The sequence below is a fragment of the Drosophila miranda genome, chromosome 3, assembly GCF_003369915.1.
Source record: "Drosophila miranda strain MSH22 chromosome 3, D.miranda_PacBio2.1, whole genome shotgun sequence".
NCBI lineage: Eukaryota > Metazoa > Arthropoda > Insecta > Diptera > Drosophilidae > Drosophila > Drosophila miranda.
Window position 1 is genome coordinate 10,121,199 of NC_046676.1, and position 19,563 is coordinate 10,140,761.

The 19,563-nt window shown below is 46.0% G+C and overlaps 4 protein-coding genes across 5 annotated transcripts; 2 read left to right on the plus strand and 2 right to left on the minus strand.

Annotated features, from left to right (window-relative positions):
- Nucleotides 1–710: 710 nt before the first annotated feature.
- On the plus strand, nucleotides 711–7,244 carry LOC108158386 (endoribonuclease Dicer). The gene is made up of 9 exons (XM_017290640.2): nucleotides 711–823; nucleotides 1,056–1,121; nucleotides 1,205–1,335; nucleotides 1,464–1,641; nucleotides 1,802–2,112; nucleotides 2,179–2,881; nucleotides 2,961–3,518; nucleotides 3,579–3,753; nucleotides 3,820–7,244. Exons 2-9 carry the CDS (start codon nucleotides 1,083–1,085, stop codon nucleotides 6,903–6,905), a joined length of 5,181 nt encoding a protein of 1,726 aa, XP_017146129.2. The 5' UTR covers nucleotides 711–823; nucleotides 1,056–1,082; the 3' UTR covers nucleotides 6,906–7,244.
- On the minus strand, nucleotides 7,164–9,608 carry LOC108158391 (fibrinogen-like protein 1). Of its 2 annotated transcripts, XM_017290649.2 has the most exons (3): nucleotides 8,859–9,608; nucleotides 8,300–8,750; nucleotides 7,164–8,229 (listed from the first exon to the last, which is right to left on the minus strand). In XM_017290649.2, exons 1-3 carry the CDS (start codon nucleotides 9,493–9,495, stop codon nucleotides 8,052–8,054), a joined length of 1,266 nt encoding a protein of 421 aa, XP_017146138.2. In that variant the 5' UTR covers nucleotides 9,496–9,608; the 3' UTR covers nucleotides 7,164–8,051. The 2 variants fall into 2 exon arrangements, with proteins under 2 accessions (XP_017146138.2, XP_017146137.2); XM_017290648.2 differs by having other exon boundaries at nucleotides 8,300–9,605.
- Nucleotides 9,609–10,622: 1,014 nt separating this feature from the next.
- On the plus strand, nucleotides 10,623–17,142 carry LOC117188053 (endoribonuclease Dicer-like). Its single transcript, XM_033391283.1, has 9 exons — nucleotides 10,623–10,733; nucleotides 10,954–11,019; nucleotides 11,103–11,233; nucleotides 11,362–11,539; nucleotides 11,700–12,010; nucleotides 12,077–12,779; nucleotides 12,859–13,416; nucleotides 13,477–13,651; nucleotides 13,718–17,142. The coding sequence occupies exons 2-9, from the start codon at nucleotides 10,981–10,983 to the stop codon at nucleotides 16,801–16,803; spliced, it is 5,181 nt and encodes a 1,726-aa protein (XP_033247174.1). The 5' UTR covers nucleotides 10,623–10,733; nucleotides 10,954–10,980; the 3' UTR covers nucleotides 16,804–17,142.
- LOC117188054 (fibrinogen gamma chain-like) lies at nucleotides 17,062–19,052 on the minus strand. Its single transcript, XM_033391284.1, has 2 exons — nucleotides 18,299–19,052; nucleotides 17,062–18,190 (listed from the first exon to the last, which is right to left on the minus strand). The coding sequence occupies exons 1-2, from the start codon at nucleotides 18,933–18,935 to the stop codon at nucleotides 17,730–17,732; spliced, it is 1,098 nt and encodes a 365-aa protein (XP_033247175.1). The 5' UTR covers nucleotides 18,936–19,052; the 3' UTR covers nucleotides 17,062–17,729.
- Nucleotides 19,053–19,563: the final 511 nt, after the last annotated feature.

Consider the following 19,563-nt stretch of genomic DNA (forward strand, 5'->3'; position numbering starts at 1 on the left):
CAGAGACCAAGAATAATCATGCATGAATATGTCTAAAACATATCAATTTGAGAAAATTTCTTCATCAATTACGTTTTAAAAACATTTTGGAAAACAGGGTATACAAAGGGCTATACACGCATCATGTCTTTAAATACTAGCAACATTGATACTGTTTTTTTTTTTTGTTGAACTATTTTGTTTAAGCCTTGTTTTAGCCAAAATACAATAAAAGCAAAGACTAAAAACTAGCCAATCTTGAAGAAAATTTATTAATCAACGGCTTAAAACTATGTGAGCCGAACTAAGGGTTTTAGTTAGCCAGAATTATTCAACGGAATTTCTAAATTGAGCAATATGAACGACTAGCCTATTTCGTTTTTTTGTTTTGACTTATTTCGCTAAAACCGTTTTTTGGTTGACCTATTTCACTAAAACCTTCTTTTAGACAAGATCCAATAAAAGCAAGTGTTTTAAATAAACTAGTCAATTCGCAAATAGATTCACTAATCGGATAAAATTATGTGGGCATGGCTAAATGTTCTATATAGCTAGTAATATTCCACGGAATATCATAAACGAGGAATATGTAAAATAGAACTTGAATTCGTCAGTATATTTACGGTATATTTTTCAAATGAGATGGTATATTTTGGTATATTTCTGAGGGTCGGACGGTATATTTGAGCGATAAGCCCGCGGACAATGCTGAGGGACAGAACTTTATTCTCTTTTTTTCTTTTTTTGCAATTTATGTATTCAGCTCTTGCAATTTATTATCTTAACTGATCAAATACTTGTTCAATACAATATATCGGTGGAACAAAGTTCAATTAAAACAAAGGTGAGGCGAGACATTTGCCGGTCAACCTGCGCGTCCATAGCGGTGTTTTCCGCACACAGAGAACGGTGACTGGAAAAAAATGTAAATCCCGTACTTCCAGCTAGAGTGTAGCTCATGTAGCTGGTCACATCCTGAGAAACCTGCTGTGTCATTATAGCCACGTTAGAAATCATCTTAGTTGGCGAGCTTGTGCCTGCATTCACTGAATTTTATTTTATTTCATCACTTTCAGCTAGCACCCGGAGCAAATAGGACCATCATGGCAGACAACGTGCATAATGGGGAATCCGAAATAAAGGTATAAATAAGATAAATTCCAGTGCATATACATAAGTTTGTACTTTTTGCTGAATTGTAAAAATGCATTCGCATTTGTTGCAGCCTCGCAGCTATCAGCTGCGTCTCGTGGATCATATTACGAAGAACAATGGGATAATCTACTTGCCGACCGGATCTGGCAAGACATACGTGGCCATCCTGGCCCTGAAGCGATTCTCCAAAGACATGGACAAGTAAGTCGCTTGCATTTTTTTTTCATACTGGAATTTTGCAAACACACTCATACATAAGCAAAAAAGCAAAGCATACATACATATTTTGCTGTTGAACTGAATTCTCGGATTTGTTTACACTCCTACAGATCAATCGAGGAGGGCGGAAAACGAGCTATATTTATGTGCAATACAGTCGAGCTAGCCCGCCAGCAGGCAATGGCCGTGAGGAAATTCTCAAATCTCAAAGTGGGGTTCTTTGTGGGGGAGCAGGGCGTCGACGACTGGTCGAAGATAAAATGGAGCCACGAAATAAGCGATAGCCAAGTTAGTGTCGAGCTCATGACGCCTCATCAAACCAATATGCATTTCTGATATTCGTTTATATAGAACGGATGCACTAGTATTTGTGCTTCCAAGTGCTTTACAAATTTGGCCCTGGCTTTTTTTTCTAATTGAATTTTCTTATATCTTGCAACGACAATAGGTTCTGGTGGGCACAGCCCAAGTCATGTTGAATATGGTCACCCAGAAGTACTTGGAGCTGAGCTCTGTGAGCATCGTGATTATAGACGAGTGCCACCATGGCACTGGCCACCATCCCTACCATGAGTTCATGCATCTGTTTTTACTCGCTGAACGGAACACGCCACTGCCGCGCGTTGTGGGACTGACGGGTGTACTCATTAAAGGCAACGAATTTAAGCTGGTCGCTCAAAAGCTCAGAGAGCTGGAGACGACATACAGAAGCAATATTATCACCGTGTCCGACACGGAAGAATTGAAAAACGTGATGCTGTGAGACCTTTTAAGCCCTTTCCATAGAAGAAATCACGCTATAGCAGTTCTATTTATTTTTTGCAGCTACTCTACCAAACCAAGGGAGTATTTAGTGACTTATCCAAACCAAGTGGGGAGCCTTCAGATCGGGCACGCCATACAACGATGCATAGAGCACTTCTACGTAATCCTAGACGATTTGGAGATTGGCAAACAGCCTACGCGCTATTCCAAGGGACTGTCGACCTTCCGCGATCCGCACAAGAAGGGATATATAAAGACTCTGCTCAACGACTTCCAGTACCAGCTGGAGCACTACGGCGTATATGCGGCATCCATGGCCATAGTATCGGTGATTCTAGAGATTGAAATCAAGCTGCATCAGTCGGAAACCCTTGCCCTGACCCACATATATAAGTTGGCCATCTGTCTGTGTAACCGGATCAATCACATGCTAAAGAAAAAGCTTCGCGATTTGGTCGACGATGATACGGAACGCGATGACGCAGTCCACACGGAGGAAACCATCATAAACTTTTCGACTCCCAAGGTGCAGAGATTTTTGCAATACGTGCAGAAAACGTTCTCGGGCAAGGATGCCAAGGATATTTGCTGCTTGGTCTTCGTTGAGCGCCGGTATACGAGCAAATGCATATACCAAGTGTTGAAGAAGTTCATTGCGGTTATTCCGGCGCTGCGCGATGTTCTCGTGCCGCAGTTTATGGTGGGCCGCAACTCAGTTTCAGCGGATTGTGAGAGCGTCCTGGAGCGCAAGTGGCAAAAGTCGGTACGTTATGCCTCGGGCCTCAGCACAGAACAGTATATTAACAGTATATTATTCTCCCCTGTCGCAATCCCCATCAAAGGCCATTCACCAATTTAGGGATGGCGAAGCCAACCTGATGGTCTGTTCGAGCGTTCTGGAGGAAGGCATCGATATAAAGGCCTGCAATTACGTGTTGATCCTGGATCCTATAAAGACATTCAACATGTACGTGCAGACGAAGGGGCGGGCTCGATCCAAGGAGGCCCACTTTGTGCTTTTTTCCTCAGATTTGGACCGCATGAAAATCAACCAACAAATCAATCAATATCGCCAAGCCCATACCGACATCGGAGAGTATTTAAAGGATCGCGTCCTGGATCGGGCCGAACCTTTGATGCAAGAGATAGCCGATCACTTCCACGAATTGATCCCACCATTTATAAACGAAAAAGGTGCCGTGCTGCTGCCTAGCAGTGCCCTGATGCTGCTCCACCGCTACTGCCAGAGCCTGCCCTCGGATGCATTCGGCTTTGTGGAGCCCTGGATCACACTAATCAGCTGGGACCAGAAGCAGAAACTCTTTGGCACACAGGCCGCAAACAAAGAAGTCGTCTCTATCGAACTTCCACTCAGCTCGTCCGTGCGGGATAAAATTTATGTAAGCCCAAATTGGACTACCCAGCGTCGACAGTCAGTAATCATGTTCGAATCATTCCAGAGCGATCCCATGACTTCCGTTAAGGCGGCAAAAATATCGGCAGCCTTTAAGACCTGCATTAAACTGTACTCCACGGGGGAGCTCAACGAGCGTTTCCTACCCGTCACGCTTAAGGACCGGGTGACGGCGATAGCCGACTTTCACTTTGACCACTGGAAGAAATACAGCGACGATGGTGAGTCTTATTCAATCAAATACCCACTAATTCTGTTTAATCATTCTCCTCCTTGGGTGCTTTTAGTTATCGATACGGTAAACAAGCAGAAACTCAAGCCGGAGACACAAACTACCTTCAAGACCTCTTGTCCGACGGAGTTCTTCGATTGCCGGCCACGGGTGGGTGAAGTCTGTTATGCCTATGAGATCATTTTGGAGCCGCAGTTCGAGCGCAACGACTACACAGAGCACATCCACGACAACATGCTGTCGGGTAGGAACTTTGCGTTGCTGCTGAGGAAGCAGCTGCCACCTCTCTCGAAGATGCCGCTGTTCTGCAATCAGGGCCCATTGCATGTGCAGGTTAGGGAGCACCCGCGAGAGCTGGTTATTGCAAGTGCGGAGCAGCTGGAGCAACTGCATCAGTTCCATGGAATGCTGTTCCGCGATCTGTTGAAGATCTGGCGTCCCTGCTTTGTACTGGATCGTCGAGGCAAGGACAACTCCTACCTGATCGTGCCTCTAGCCGTGGGCGCAGAGCATCAGAATGTGGTGGACTGGCCGCTGGTCCATCAGTTCCAGCGTCTGCCCACCCCGAAGCCTGTCAGTGTGAAGCAGCGCAAGGAACAGCGAGCGCCGCGTCCAGAGGACTATGAGGGGAAAATTGTGACTCAGTGGTATGCCAACTTCGCGAGCAAGCGAATGCTCGTGCACAAGGTGCGCAGAGACCTGACTCCGAGCAGCCTGATGGGAAGCAACCACCAGAACACGAGCTATGCCAAGTTCACCACGTCTAAGTATGGCGATGACATCGGAGGAATTGTTCGCATGGACCAGTTCCTGATCGAGGTGCGCGAGCTTACGGAGCAACTGAACTTCTATGTCCAGCAGCGGGGCAAGACGTCGGCCCAGAGCAAGGCCAGGGCCAAGATCATCCTCATTCCGGAGCTCTGCTTTAATTTCGATTTCCCCGGCGACCTCTGGATAAAAGCAGTGTTTCTACCCAGCATCTTGAATCGGCTCCACTTCATGCTGCATGCTGAGGCATTACGACAACGCTTCAATACCTACCTGGGGCTGCAACATCTGCCTCAAAATGGAGTTGACTATAGGCCAAAGCTCTTGGAGATCGACTGGTCGTTGCGCCGCAATGTGGATACCCATGGCAATGCCATTCCCAATGATTATGATGAAGGCTCACGCTCAATTCTGGAGCCCCTACCCATCAAAGAACTTGAGATTGGGATGAAGACACTGCAGATACGCGACTTACAACATTCGTGGCAGCAGAACCTGGAACCCGTAGACCTACCCCGGAACATCATGTCCGCCTATACCGTGGAGTTGAACTATTACAACAATTTTATATCCGGCCAAGTGGCGTCTCTCGACAAAATGGAGCAGGACGACAGGGAGCTCTGGCTGGAGACGCAGTTCAAGATGCCTAAAGGGAACATCTATGAGACCAGGAGTCCAGCAATGCCCCCTGCCGCATGGACTGCCGTGCTCCCGCAGACCAGCTCAGCTCCCAAACCACAGTCGTTGAATGTGTTGCCGGTTCTGATGAAGAGCGTCTCCGATGATCACATCACTCCGGCCCACCAGGGTGAGTTCCTGGCGGCCATCACCACAGCGGGATCGTCCGATGTTTATGATATGGAGCGAGTGGAGCTGTTGGGTGACTCGTTTCTCAAGATGAGTGCCAGTCTTTACCTGGCCAGCAGGTATCCCGACTGGAACGAAGGCACGCTCACGGAGGTCAAGTCGAGGCTGGTGTCCAACAAGAACCTGATGTATTGCCTCAGGGAGACGGATATTCCCAGTCGTATTAGCTGCAGTCTGTTCGACCCCAGATTAACGTGGCTTCCGCCCAGCATTAATCTGCCCGAAGATGTCTTGGATGTGTGGACGGAGCAGCCGAGCTTTGCCAAACTGATTGGTCCCCAAAATCTCTTGAATCTGGCCCTTAGTGACGAGGAGATTCTGGCAGGTCGTTGCAACGAGGATACCTATCGTCGCTTTGTGCAAGATTGCAAGAGCAATCAGCAAGGCTATTATGACGGTGGAGACTTCTCCTCCGGCGCGAACTTCTTGTTTGGTGAGGTCACTGTTCAGAACAAGGTGGTGGCTGACACTCTGGAGGCCCTTCTGGGAGTCGTTGTGAGAAACTATGGATTGCAACATGGCTTCCGCATGCTGGAATACTTCGGCATTTGCAAGCCGGACGTTGATAAGCCATTGTCGCAGCTGCTCGATCTTCAGTTAAAGAGCACCAAGATGCGAGCCAACGCGAGCCCTGACGATATTGATGGCTTCCTGATCAACCACTCCTATTTAGAACAGAATCTGGGCTACAAATTCCGGGATCGGGGCTACCTCTTGCAGGCCCTGACGCATCCGTCGTTTCCCACCAATCGCTTGACCGGCTGCTACCAGGAGCTGGAGTTCATTGGCGATGCCATACTCGATTTTCTCATCTCTGCATACATTTTCGAAAACAATACCAAGCTGCGTCCGGGCGAGCTCACGGATCTGCGCTCGGCCTTGGTCAATAACACGACACTGGGATGCATCTGCGTGCGCCACAATCTGCACCTCTTCATTCTGGCAGAGAACGCGTTGCTATCTGAAACCATCAGCAAGTTTGTGAAATTCCAAGAGAGCCAGGGACACAGAGTCACAAATCATGTACGCTTTCTGCTCGAGGAGAGAGATGTGCAGCCCGTTATTCTGGACTTGGACGATGAAGTGGAGATGGCCATGGAAAATGAGTCGGAAGACGGTCCACGCATCGGTGCTTTCAACTTGGCGCAAAACGTAGATGTCCCCAAGGCTTTAGGCGATGTCCTGGAGGCCCTTATCGCGGCCGTCTACCTGGATTGCCGGGATCTGCAGACAACCTGGCAGATGATCTACCATTTGTTTGAGCCCGAGCTGAAGGAATTCTCCCAGAATATACCCATCAGCCCGATCCGTCAGCTCCAAGAGCACAAGCTGGCCAATCCCGTCTACGGTCCGCCCCTGGTAGACAAGGACGTTGTGATGATGTACTGCCAGTTCACCTGCATGGAGAAGACCATTCGGGTCATTGGTTTCGGCTCCAACAAGGACCAAGCCAAATTGGCTGCTGCCAAGAGCGCTCTTCAGAAATTGGCTAAGTGTGATGCATAATCCAAAGAACTTCATACCATTGACCGTGACCCACAAAGTCTAAGCCTGACATCCATTCTGAATACGTACAATTCATTTCCACGTCTGAATGTTCAAAATGGGTGTGATGCTTAGACTTTTATTGGTCACTGTATTATTTGTAAGCTTTTCATGAACAAAAAAGCATTTTTACCAATTAGTTTATCTTTTTAAAAATTATTTTAATATGTGCGATTTCATGTACCGCGTGTGCTCGTTTTAGCTAGATTTACAATGGGCTAGATGGGCGGGCTACATCGTCAACGACGTCAATGCCATTGTTTATATTTACAATAAAGTGCAGAGTGCACTCTACATTCATTTGATCCGAGTGTCCATGCAACAGCGGTGGCTTCTGTTCAGGCCTCTGCAGATACATATATTAAGTGCCTTAGAAACTACAAATTAGAGTAAAGTAACATTGGAGGAAACAACAAATGTTTAAATGTTCCAAAGATCTGTAAGATTCTGTATGAAACTGGAATAAACTCAATTTAAATAAAAATTGTTCTTCTCAGACCATAAATCCTCCGTCGCATCGATATTCATTTATATTTTATGCCTCGACTTTGGCTAATTTGTCAAGCCTTTATTTACTCCAATTGAGTTTCTCCACTCCCACAGCGGTCCCTCGGCAATAAAAGTGCAAGTGACAAATGGTGGGGGCAGTCCAGACCAGGCCCATAGAAGCACTTCAAGACCAGAGTCAGAGCTCAATTAGATTTCATTAAATTGTTGCAACAGCGAACGAAATGCGAGCACAAATGAAAATGAAAATGAAAATGAGAATTAATTGCACTAATCACTTGTGCGCGAATAAACAAATGTCTAGAGCAGCGAACTGCAGCGAACTGCAGTGAACTGTAACGAAGTAATTATTGTACCCGGGAGAGGAGAGGGCGAAAAATCGAAAGCTAATCAACTGTCGAATGGTGGCGGGCGGCGGATGTCGGAAGAGTAAATAACAAAGACGAATGGGGTTCGGCGTTTGGCGTTTGGCGCTCGGCTTCGTATTGAGATTTATCTGGTTTCACAGTGCTCTTAAAGCCTCTAGAAACAAACATAATACGCATAAATTATTAAAAATAATGAGCATTTGTGTGTGTTGAGCTGATGGAGGGATTCATTTTAATGAATTTTTAGGGGTACAGTACGCTTGGTCCTCGGTAAATCGTTCAGCTCCATTTGGCTCTTTGGACGGATTAGCATCTGTACGGATCTCAGAGATCTGAAGCTATACCATTGCTCCCAGAAAATGCCCTGGACATTGTCCACCTCGGCCTTGAAGTACTTGCCATTCAAATTGCTATGGAAAGAGGATATAACCTGAATAATTCGTATGTGGTTGTGTGATACTCAGTGGACGGATGAATTACCTTCGCGAACAGAAGTCGTACCACCAGGCTCCGTGGTGATACTCGGCGCAATTCATATGCGTAAATTCATCGTTATCCCTATCGAAGGTTGAGAATTTCATCTTGTCATGGGTGCGTAACGCGTCGCTGGAATTTCCTTGATAATGGCCGAGCAATTTCAATTCGTAGCCTTCCTCCTCGCTGCCAATAACAAAGTCATCGTAGTGAGCATAGCTTGACTCTCCATTGAATCTCCTGAAGCTTATGTAGAGCTCATGAGGCTGGGAGCTGGTCAGGCGGTGCAGTTTTTCGAGGCCAATAAAGAACTCCCCGTTGAGCTTGCCAAACCCTTTCCTGTACTGATCCCAGTTGCGATAGAAGCTCACAGAGCCATCCAGTCGACGCTGAATAGCCATCCATCCAGGACCGGCGGTCGTGAGACCCTCACAGGACACCAGAAAGGGCAGGAACCCTGGCAGATGGATCAAATGAATCCCAGACGACATGCCGTAGGGCATACAAGTGGTGGTGGCTGCCTCCCAGTCTGCCAACAGGTCGTCCTTCTTCTCCCTGAACTTACCTTCAAAATATACGACTTTGGCTCTCAGATGATCGATCAATGCCGCACTGGAGGTGTTCTGTTTTCTTAAATCAGTCAACACGTGCTGTTTCCTCTTCAATCTGGTCTCGTAGACCTTGACCTTTTGCTCGAGTTCCTTGATTTGATCCGCCTTTTCCTTCAGTTTGGCTGTATATGTAGCATTTTGAGCATTACAAATCTCTGTGAGATTCTCAAATCTCTTCAGTAGATCGTCGTCAGTGTGTTCCTTGGTTTGAAGCTTGTTTATTTCATTTTCTCTGTCCTTGATGGTGGCTGCACTCTCTGCTATTTTACCCATATAAACGTCCAATAGATCATCCAGATCTCCTTTGCTAATGCGAATGGTTTTTTGCTGATCAATGTGGACTTCTGCCAACTTCTCGTGCAAGGCTGTGACATTGGCAATGGGCATGCTACTTGACGGTACTACTTCAGTTTTGTTCTTCAAGTCTATAATGGCAGCCTTGGTTGGCTTAAGCTTGGGGGTGTCTTGAAAGGACCAAGGTACAGCCAAAAGAATCAGCAGTAAAACGAAATAGTTTTCCATTGTGAGTCGTATTCTCCGAACCGTGCACATTGCAATCAAAATTAAACTGAGATCGCAGACGAAATGCATTTTGAATGAATTAACTGTTCAAATCCGGAAGCTAATGCAAAGCTGTTTGCTGATAAGAATTATTGCACTTCCAAGCCGCACTTGAACTTGAAAGTGTACTTGTACAGCTGTGTTTGATTCGTTTGTTAACCATAGCTGGGCTTGAATTTAAATTTTATTTTAGATACAAATATTTAAATTATTTTAATACATTATTTAAATACATTTTTTTTCAAAACATTGGTGCTTTTTTCATTTACTTTCATACTTCACGCTCTACTGAAAGCAGGTTGGCAGTCCAGCAGCATTTCATTCGAGTGCAGTTTTTCAGCAGTTGCAGTTTTCCCGTTTATCGATAGCAACAGTGGAACATATGAAATACCCTTCCGGAATATTTAAACCTATTTCAAAAATATTTTGCAGCTCATCTTCTTTCTACAGAGACCAAGAATAATCATGCATGAATATGTCTAAAACATATCAATTTGAGAAAATTTCTTCATCAATTACGTTTTAAAAACATTTTGGAAAACAGGGTATACAAAGGGCTATACACGCATCATGTCTTTAAATACTAGCAACATTGATACTGTTTTTTTTTTGTCTAACTATTTTGTTTAAGCCTTGTTTTAGCCAAAATACAATAAAAGCAAAGACTAAAAACTAGCCAATCTTGAAGAAAATTTATTCATCAACGGCTTAAAACTATGTGAGCCGAACTAAGGGTTTTAGTTAGCCAGAATTATTCAACGGAATCTCTAAATTGAGCAATATGAACGACTAGCCTCTTTCGTTTTTTTGTTTTGACTTATTTCGCTAAAACCGTTTTTTGGTTGACCTATTTCACTAAAACCTTCTTTTAGACAAGATCCAATAAATGCAAGTGTTTTAAATAAACTAGTCAATTCGCAAATAGATTCACTAGTCGGATAAAATTATGTGGGCATGGCTAAATGTTCTATATAGCTAGTAATATTCCACGGAATATCATAAACGAGGAATATGTAAAATAGAACTTGAATTCGTCAGTATATTTACGGTATATTTTTCAAATAAGATGGTATATTTTGGTATATTTCTGAGGGTCGGACGGTATATTTTAGCGATAAACCCGCGGACAATGCTGAGGGACAGAACTTTATTCTCTTTTTTTCTTTTTTTGCAATTTATGTATTCAGCTCTTGCAATTTATTATCTTAACTGATCAAATACTTGTTCAATACAATATATCGGTGGAACAAAGTTCAATTAAAACAAAGGTGAGGCGAGACATTTGCCGGTCAACCTGCGCGTCCATCGCGGTGTTTTCCGCACACAGAGAACGGTGACTGGAAAAAAATGTAAATCCCCGTACTTCCAGCTAGTAGCTGGTCACATCCTGAGAAACCTGCTGTGTCATTATAGCCACGTCAGCAATCATCTTAGTTGGCGAGCTTGTGCCTGCATTCACTGAATTTTATTTTATTTCATCACTTTCAGCTAGCACCCGGAGCAAATAGGATCATCATGGCAGACAACGTGCATAATGGGGAATCCGAAATAAAGGTATAAATAAGATAAATTCCAGTGCATATACATAAGTTTGTACTTTTTGCTGAATTGTAAAAATGCATTCGCATTTGTTGCAGCCTCGCAGCTATCAGCTGCGTCTCGTGGATCATATTACGAAGAACAATGGGATAATCTACTTGCCGACCGGATCTGGCAAGACATACGTGGCCATCCTGGCCCTGAAGCGATTCTCCAAAGACATGGACAAGTAAGTCGCTTGCATTTTTTTTTCATACTGGAATTTTGCAAACACACTCATACATAAGCAAAAAAGCAAAGCATACATACATATTTTGCTGTTGAACTGAATTCTCGGATTTGTTTACACTCCTACAGATCAATCGAGGAGGGCGGAAAACGAGCTATATTTATGTGCAATACAGTCGAGCTAGCCCGCCAGCAGGCAATGGCCGTGAGGAAATTCTCAAATCTCAAAGTGGGGTTCTTTGTGGGGGAGCAGGGCGTCGACGACTGGTCGAAGATAAAATGGAGCCACGAAATAAGCGATAGCCAAGTTAGTGTCGAGCTCATGACGCCTCATCAAACCAATATGCATTTCTGATATTCGTTTATATAGAACGGATGCACTAGTATTTGTGCTTCCAAGTGCTTTACAAATTTGGCCCTGGCTTTTTTTTCTAATTGAATTTTCTTATATCTTGCAACGACAATAGGTTCTGGTGGGCACAGCCCAAGTCATGTTGAATATGGTCACCCAGAAGTACTTGGAGCTGAGCTCTGTGAGCATCGTGATTATAGACGAGTGCCACCATGGCACTGGCCACCATCCCTACCATGAGTTCATGCATCTGTTTTTACTCGCTGACCGGTACACGCCACTGCCGCGCGTTGTGGGACTGACGGGTGTACTCATTAAAGGCAACGAATTTAAGCTGGTCGCTCAAAAGCTCAGAGAGCTGGAGACGACATACAGAAGCAATATTATCACCGTGTCCGACACGGAAGAATTGAAAAACGTGATGCTGTGAGACCTTTTAAGCCCTTTCCATAGAAGAAATCACGCTATAGCAGTTCTATTTATTTTTTGCAGCTACTCTACCAAACCAAGGGAGTATTTAGTGACTTATCCAAACCAAGTGGGGAGCCTTCAGATCGGGCACGCCATACAACGATGCATAGAGCACTTCTACGTAATCCTAGACGATTTGGAGATTGGCAAACAGCCTACGCGCTATTCCAAGGGACTGTCGACCTTCCGCGATCCGCACAAGAAGGGATATATAAAGACTCTGCTCAACGACTTCCAGTACCAGCTGGAGCACTACGGCGTATATGCGGCATCCATGGCCATAGTATCGGTGATTCTAGAGATTGAAATCAAGCTGCATCAGTCGGAAACCCTTGCCCTGACCCACATATATAAGTTGGCCATCTGTCTGTGTAACCGGATCAATCACATGCTAAAGAAAAAGCTTCGCGATTTGGTCGACGATGATACGGAACGCGATGACGCAGTCCACACGGAGGAAACCATCATAAACTTTTCGACTCCCAAGGTGCAGAGATTTTTGCAATACGTGCAGAAAACGTTCTCGGGCAAGGATGCCAAGGATATTTGCTGCTTGGTCTTCGTTGAGCGCCGGTATACGAGCAAATGCATATACCAAGTGTTGAAGAAGTTCATTGCGGTTATTCCGGCGCTGCGCGATGTTCTCGTGCCGCAGTTTATGGTGGGCCGCAACTCAGTTTCAGCGGATTGTGAGAGCGTCCTGGAGCGCAAGTGGCAAAAGTCGGTACGTTATGCCTCGGGCCTCAGCACAGAACAGTATATTAACAGTATATTATTCTCCCCTGTCGCAATCCCCATCAAAGGCCATTCACCAATTTAGGGATGGCGAAGCCAACCTGATGGTCTGTTCGAGCGTTCTGGAGGAAGGCATCGATATAAAGGCCTGCAATTACGTGTTGATCCTGGATCCTATAAAGACATTCAACATGTACGTGCAGACGAAGGGGCGGGCTCGATCCAAGGAGGCCCACTTTGTGCTTTTTTCCTCAGATTTGGACCGCATGAAAATCAACCAACAAATCAATCAATATCGCCAAGCCCATACCGACATCGGAGAGTATTTAAAGGATCGCGTCCTGGATCGGGCCGAACCTTTGATGCAAGAGATAGCCGATCACTTCCACGAATTGATCCCACCATTTATAAACGAAAAAGGTGCCGTGCTGCTGCCTAGCAGTGCCCTGATGCTGCTCCACCGCTACTGCCAGAGCCTGCCCTCGGATGCATTCGGCTTTGTGGAGCCCTGGATCACACTAATCAGTTGGGACCAGAAGCAGAAACTCTTTGGCACACAGGCCGCAAACAAAGAAGTCGTCTCTATCGAACTTCCACTCAGCTCGTCCGTGCGGGATAAAATTTATGTAAGCCCAAAATGGACTACCCAGCGTCGACAGTCAGTAATCATGTTCGAATCATTCCAGAGCGATCCCATGACTTCCGTTAAGGCGGCAAAAATATCGGCAGCCTTTAAGACCTGCATTAAACTGTACTCCACGGGGGAGCTCAACGAGCGTTTCCTACCCGTCACGCTTAAGGACCGGGTGACGGCGATAGCCGACTTTCACTTTGACCACTGGAAGAAATACAGCGACGATGGTGAGTCTTATTCAATCAAATACCCACTAATTCTGTTTAATCATTCTCCTCCTTGGGTGCTTTTAGTTATCGATACGGTAAACAAGCAGAAACTCAAGCCGGAGACACAAACTACCTTCAAGACCTCTTGTCCGACGGAGTTCTTCGATTGCCGGCCACGGGTGGGTGAAGTCTGTTATGCCTATGAGATCATTTTGGAGCCGCAGTTCGAGCGCAACGACTACACAGAGCACATCCACGACAACATGCTGTCGGGTAGGAACTTTGCGTTGCTGCTGAGGAAGCAGCTGCCACCTCTCTCGAAGATGCCGCTGTTCTGCAATCAGGGCCCATTGCATGTGCAGGTTAGGGAGCACCCGCGAGAGCTGGTTATTGCAAGTGCGGAGCAGCTGGAGCAACTGCATCAGTTCCATGGAATGCTGTTCCGCGATCTGTTGAAGATCTGGCGTCCCTGCTTTGTACTGGATCGTCGAGGCAAGGACAACTCCTACCTGATCGTGCCTCTAGCCGTGGGCGCAGAGCATCAGAATGTGGTGGACTGGCCGCTGGTCCATCAGTTCCAGCGTCTGCCCACCCCGAAGCCTGTCAGTGTGAAGCAGCGCAAGGAACAGCGAGCGCCGCGTCCAGAGGACTATGAGGGGAAAATTGTGACTCAGTGGTATGCCAACTTCGCGAGCAAGCGAATGCTCGTGCACAAGGTGCGCAGAGACCTGACTCCGAGCAGCCTGATGGGAAGCAACCACCAGAACACGAGCTATGCCAAGTTCACCACGTCTAAGTATGGCGATGACATCGGAGGAATTGTTCGCATGGACCAGTTCCTGATCGAGGTGCGCGAGCTTACGGAGCAACTGAACTTCTATGTCCAGCAGCGGGGCAAGACGTCGGCCCAGAGCAAGGCCAGGGCCAAGATCATCCTCATTCCGGAGCTCTGCTTTAATTTCGATTTCCCCGGCGACCTCTGGATAAAAGCAGTGTTTCTACCCAGCATCTTGAACCGGCTCCACTTCATGCTGCATGCTGAGACATTACGACAACGCTTCAATACCTACCTGGGGCTGCAACATCTGCCTCAAAATGGAGTTGACTATAGGCCAAAGCTCTTGGAGATCGACTGGTCGTTGCGCCGCAATGTGGATACCCATGGCAATGCCATTCCCAATGATTATGATGAAGGCTCACGCTCAATTCTGGAGCCCCTACCCATCAAAGAACTTGAGATTGGGATGAAGACACTGCAGATACGCGACTTACAACATTCGTGGCAGCAGAACCTGGAACCCGTAGACCTACCCCGGAACATCATGTCCGCCTATACCGTGGAGTTGAACTATTACAACAATTTTATATCCGGCCAAGTGGCGTCTCTCGACAAAATGGAGCAGGACGACAGGGAGCTCTGGCTGGAGACGCAGTTCAAGATGCCTAAAGGGAACATCTATGAGACCAGGAGTCCAGCAATGCCCCCTGCCGCATGGACTGCCGTGCTCCCGCAGACCAGCTCAGCTCCCAAACCACAGTCGTTGAATGTGTTGCCGGTTCTGATGAAGAGCGTCTCCGATGATCACATCACTCCGGCCCACCAGGGTGAGTTCCTGGCGGCCATCACCACAGCGGGATCGTCCGATGTTTATGATATGGAGCGAGTGGAGCTGTTGGGTGACTCGTTTCTCAAGATGAGTGCCAGTCTTTACCTGGCCAGCAGGTATCCCGACTGGAACGAAGGCACGCTCACGGAGGTCAAGTCGAGGCTGGTGTCCAACAAGAACCTGATGTATTGCCTCAGGGAGACGGATATTCCCAGTCGTATTAGCTGCAGTCTGTTCGACCCCAGATTAACGTGGCTTCCGCCCAGCATTAATCTGCCCGAAGATGTCTTGGATGTGTGGACGGAGCAGCCGAGCTTTGCCAAACTGATTGGTCCCCAAAATCTCTTGAATCTGGCCCTTAGTGACGAGGAGATTCTGGCAGGTCGTTGCAACGAGGATACCTATCGTCGCTTTGTGCAAGATTGCAAGAGCAATCAGCAAGGCTATTATGACGGTGAAGACTTCTCCTCCGGCGCGAACTTCTTGTTTGGTGAGGTCACTGTTCAGAACAAGGTGGTGGCTGACACTCTGGAGGCCCTTCTGGGAGTCGTTGTGAGAAACTATGGATTGCAACATGGCTTCCGCATGCTGGAATACTTCGGCATTTGCAAGCCGGACGTTGATAAGCCATTGTCGCAGCTGCTCGATCTTCAGTTAAAGAGCACCAAGATGCGAGCCAACGCGAGCCCTGACGATATTGATGGCTTCCTGATCAACCACTCCTATTTAGAACAGAATCTGGGCTACAAATTCCGGGATCGGGGCTACCTCTTGCAGGCCCTGACGCATCCGTCGTTTCCCACCAATCGCTTGACCGGCTGCTACCAGGAGCTGGAGTTCATTGGCGATGCCATACTCGATTTTCTCATCTCTGCATACATTTTCGAAAACAATACCAAGCTGCGTCCGGGCGAGCTCACGGATCTGCGCTCGGCCTTGGTCAATAACACGACACTGGGATGCATCTGCGTGCGCCACAATCTGCACCTCTTCATTCTGGCAGAGAACGCGTTGCTATCTGAAACCATCAGCAAGTTTGTGAAATTCCAAGAGAGCCAGGGACACAGAGTCACAAATCATGTACGCTTTCTGCTCGAGGAGAGAGATGTGCAGCCCGTTATTCTGGACTTGGACGATGAAGTGGAGATGGCCATGGAAAATGAGTCGGAAGACGGTCCACGCATCGGTGCTTTCAACTTGGCGCAAAACGTAGATGTCCCCAAGGCTTTAGGCGATGTCCTGGAGGCCCTTATCGCGGCCGTCTACCTGGATTGCCGGGATCTGCAGACAACCTGGCAGATGATCTACCATTTGTTTGAGCCCGAGCTGAAGGAATTCTCCCAGAATATACCCATCAGCCCGATCCGTCAGCTCCAAGAGCACAAGCTGGCCAATCCCGTCTACGGTCCGCCCCTGGTAGACAAGGACGTTGTGATGATGTACTGCCAGTTCACCTGCATGGAGAAGACCATTCGGGTCATTGGTTTCGGCTCCAACAAGGACCAAGCCAAATTGGCTGCTGCCAAGAGCGCTCTTCAGAAATTGGCTAAGTGTGATGCATAATCCAAAGAACTTCATACCATTGACCGTGACCCACAAAGTCTAAGCCTGACATCCATTCTGAATACGTACAATTCATTTCCACGTCTGAATGTTCAAAATGGGTGTGATGCTTAGACTTTTATTGGTCACTGTATTATTTGTAAGCTTTTCATGAACAAAAAAGCATTTTTACCAATTAGTTTATCTTTTTAAAAATTATTTTAATATGTGCGATTTCATGTACCGCGTGTGCTCGTTTTAGCTAGATTTACAATGGGCTAGATGGGCGGGCTACATCGTCAACGACGTCAATGCCATTGTTTATATTTACAATAAAGTGCAGAGTGCACTCTACATTCATTTGATCCGAGTGTCCATGCAACAGCGGTGGCTTCTGTTCAGGCCTCTGCAGATACATATATTAAGTGCCTTAGAAACTACAAATTAGAGTAAAGTAACATTGGAGGAAACAACAAATGTTTAAATGTTCCAAAGATCTGTAAGATTCTGTATGAAACTGGAATAAACTCAATTTAAATAAAAATTGTTCTTCTCAGACCATAAATCCTCCGTCGCATCGATATTCATTTATATTTTATGCCTCGACTTTGGCTAATTTGTCAAGCCTTTATTTACTCCAATTGAGTTTCTCCACTCCCACAGCGGTCCCTCGGCAATAAAAGTGCAAGTGACAAATGGTGGGGGCAGTCCAGACCAGGCCCATAGAAGCACTTCAAGACCAGAGTCAGAGCTCAATTAGATTTCATTAAATTGTTGCAACAGCGAACGAAATGCGAGCACAAATGAAAATGAAAATGAAAATGAGAATTAATTGCACTAATCACTTGTGCGCGAATAAACAAATGTCTAGAGCAGCGAACTGCAGTGAACTGTAACGAAGTAATTATTGTACCCGGGAGAGGAGAGGGCGAAAAATCGAAAGCTAATCAACTGTCGAATGGTGGCGGGCGGCGGGCGGCGGGCGGCGGGTGTCGGAAGAGTAAATAACAAAGACGAATGGGGTTCGGCGTTTGGCGCTCGGCTTCGTATTGAGATTTATCTGGTTTCACAGTGCTCTTAAAGCCTCTAGAGTAGAGATAATGGCCGAGCAATTTCAATTCGTAGCCTTCCTCCTCGCTGCCAATAACAAAGTCATCGTAGTGAGCATAGCTTGACTCTCCATTGAATCTCCTGAAGCTTATGTAGAGCTCATGAGGCTGGGAGCTGGTCAGGCGGTGCAGTTTTTCGAGGCCAATAAAGAACTCCCCGTTGAGCTTGCCAAACCCTTTCCTGTACTGATCCCAGTTGCGATAGAAGCTCACAGAGCCATCCAGTCGACGCTGAATAGCCATCCATCCAGGACCGGCGGTCGTGAGACCCTCACAGGACACCAGAAAGGGCAGGAACCCTGGCAGATGGATCAAATGAATCCCAGACGACATGCCGTAGGGCATACAAGTGGTGGTGGCTGCCTCCCAGTCTGCCAACAGGTCGTCCTTCTTCTCCCTGAACTTACCTTCAAAATATACGACTTTGGCTCTCAGATGATCGATCAATGCCGCACTGGAGGTGTTCTGTTTTCTTAAATCAGTCAACACGTGCTGTTTCCTCTTCAATCTGGTCTCGTAGACCTTGACCTTTTGCTCGAGTTCCTTGATTTGATCCGCCTTTTCCTTCAGTTTGGCTGTATATGTAGCATTTTGAGCATTACAAATCTCTGTGAGATTCTCAAATCTCTTCAGTAGATCGTCGTCAGTGTGTTCCTTGGTTTGAAGCTTGTTTATTTCATTTTCTCTGTCCTTGATGGTGGCTGCACTCTCTGCTATTTTACCCATATAAACGTCCAATAGATCATCCAGATCTCCTTTGCTAATGCGAATGGTTTTGTGCTGATCAATGTGGACTTCTGCCAACTTCTCGTGCAAGGCTGTGACATTGGCAATGGGCATGCTACTTGACGGTACTACTTCAGTTTTGTTCTTCAAGTCTATAATGGCAGCCTTGGTTGGCTTAAGCTTGGGGGTGGCTTGAAAGGACCAAGGTACAGCCAAAAGAATCAGCAGTAAAACGAAATAGTTTTCCATTGTGAGTCGTATTCTCCGAACCGTGCACATTGCAATCAAAATTAAACTGAGATCGCAGACGAAATGCATTTTGAATGAATTAACTGTTCAAATCCGGAAGCTAATGCAAAGCTGTTTGCTGATAAGAATTATTGCACTTCCAAGCCGCACTTGAACTTGAAAGTGTACTTGTACAGCTGTGTTTGATTCGTTTGTTAACCATAGCTGGGCTTGAATTTAAATTTTATTTTAGATACAAATATTTAAATTATTTTAATACATTATTTAAATACATTTTTTTTCAAAACATTGGTGCTTTTTTATGAAATACCCTTCCGGAATATTTAAACCTATTTCAAAAATATTTTGCAGCTCATCTTCTTTCTACAGAGACCAAGAATAATCATGCATGAATATGTCTAAAACATATCAATTTGAGAAAATTTCTTCATCAATTACGTTTTAAAAACATTTTGGAAAACAGGGTATACAAAGGGCTATACACGCATCATGTCTTTAAATACTAGCAACATTGATACTGTTTTTTTTTTGTTGAACTATTTTGTTTAAGCCTTGTTTTAGCCAAAATACAATAAAAGCAAAGACTAAAAACTAGCCAATCTTGAAGAAAATTTATTCATCAACGGCTTAAAACTATGTGAGCCGAACTAAGGGTTTTAGTTAGCCAGAATTATTCAACGGAATCTCTAAATTGAGC

What these genes read in the sequence shown, in the direction of transcription:
- LOC117188054 (XM_033391284.1), bottom strand. Translation starts at nt 18,935, where the DNA reads ATGCATTTCGTCTGCGATCTCAGTTTAATTTTGATTGCAATGTGCACG. An exon ending in CAAAGTCGTATATTTTGAAG is followed by an intron (nt 18,191 to 18,298) that starts GTAAGTTCAGGG and finishes TCCATCTGCCAG; the next exon opens with GGTTCCTGCCCTTTCTGGTG.
- LOC108158391 (XM_017290648.2), bottom strand. Translation starts at nt 9,495, where the DNA reads ATGCATTTCGTCTGCGATCTCAGTTTAATTTTGATTGCAATGTGCACG. An exon ending in TACGACTTCTGTTCGCGAAG is followed by an intron (nt 8,230 to 8,299) that starts GTAATTCATCCG and finishes CTCTTTCCATAG; the next exon opens with CAATTTGAATGGCAAGTACT.
- LOC108158386 (XM_017290640.2), top strand. Translation starts at nt 1,083, where the DNA reads ATGGCAGACAACGTGCATAATGGGGAATCCGAAATAAAG. An exon ending in TTCTCCAAAGACATGGACAA is followed by an intron (nt 1,336 to 1,463) that starts GTAAGTCGCTTG and finishes ACACTCCTACAG; the next exon opens with ATCAATCGAGGAGGGCGGAA. An exon ending in CCGTGCGGGATAAAATTTAT is followed by an intron (nt 3,519 to 3,578) that starts GTAAGCCCAAAT and finishes GAATCATTCCAG; the next exon opens with AGCGATCCCATGACTTCCGT.
- LOC117188053 (XM_033391283.1), top strand. Translation starts at nt 10,981, where the DNA reads ATGGCAGACAACGTGCATAATGGGGAATCCGAAATAAAG. An exon ending in TTCTCCAAAGACATGGACAA is followed by an intron (nt 11,234 to 11,361) that starts GTAAGTCGCTTG and finishes ACACTCCTACAG; the next exon opens with ATCAATCGAGGAGGGCGGAA. An exon ending in AGCGCAAGTGGCAAAAGTCG is followed by an intron (nt 12,780 to 12,858) that starts GTACGTTATGCC and finishes TCCCCATCAAAG; the next exon opens with GCCATTCACCAATTTAGGGA.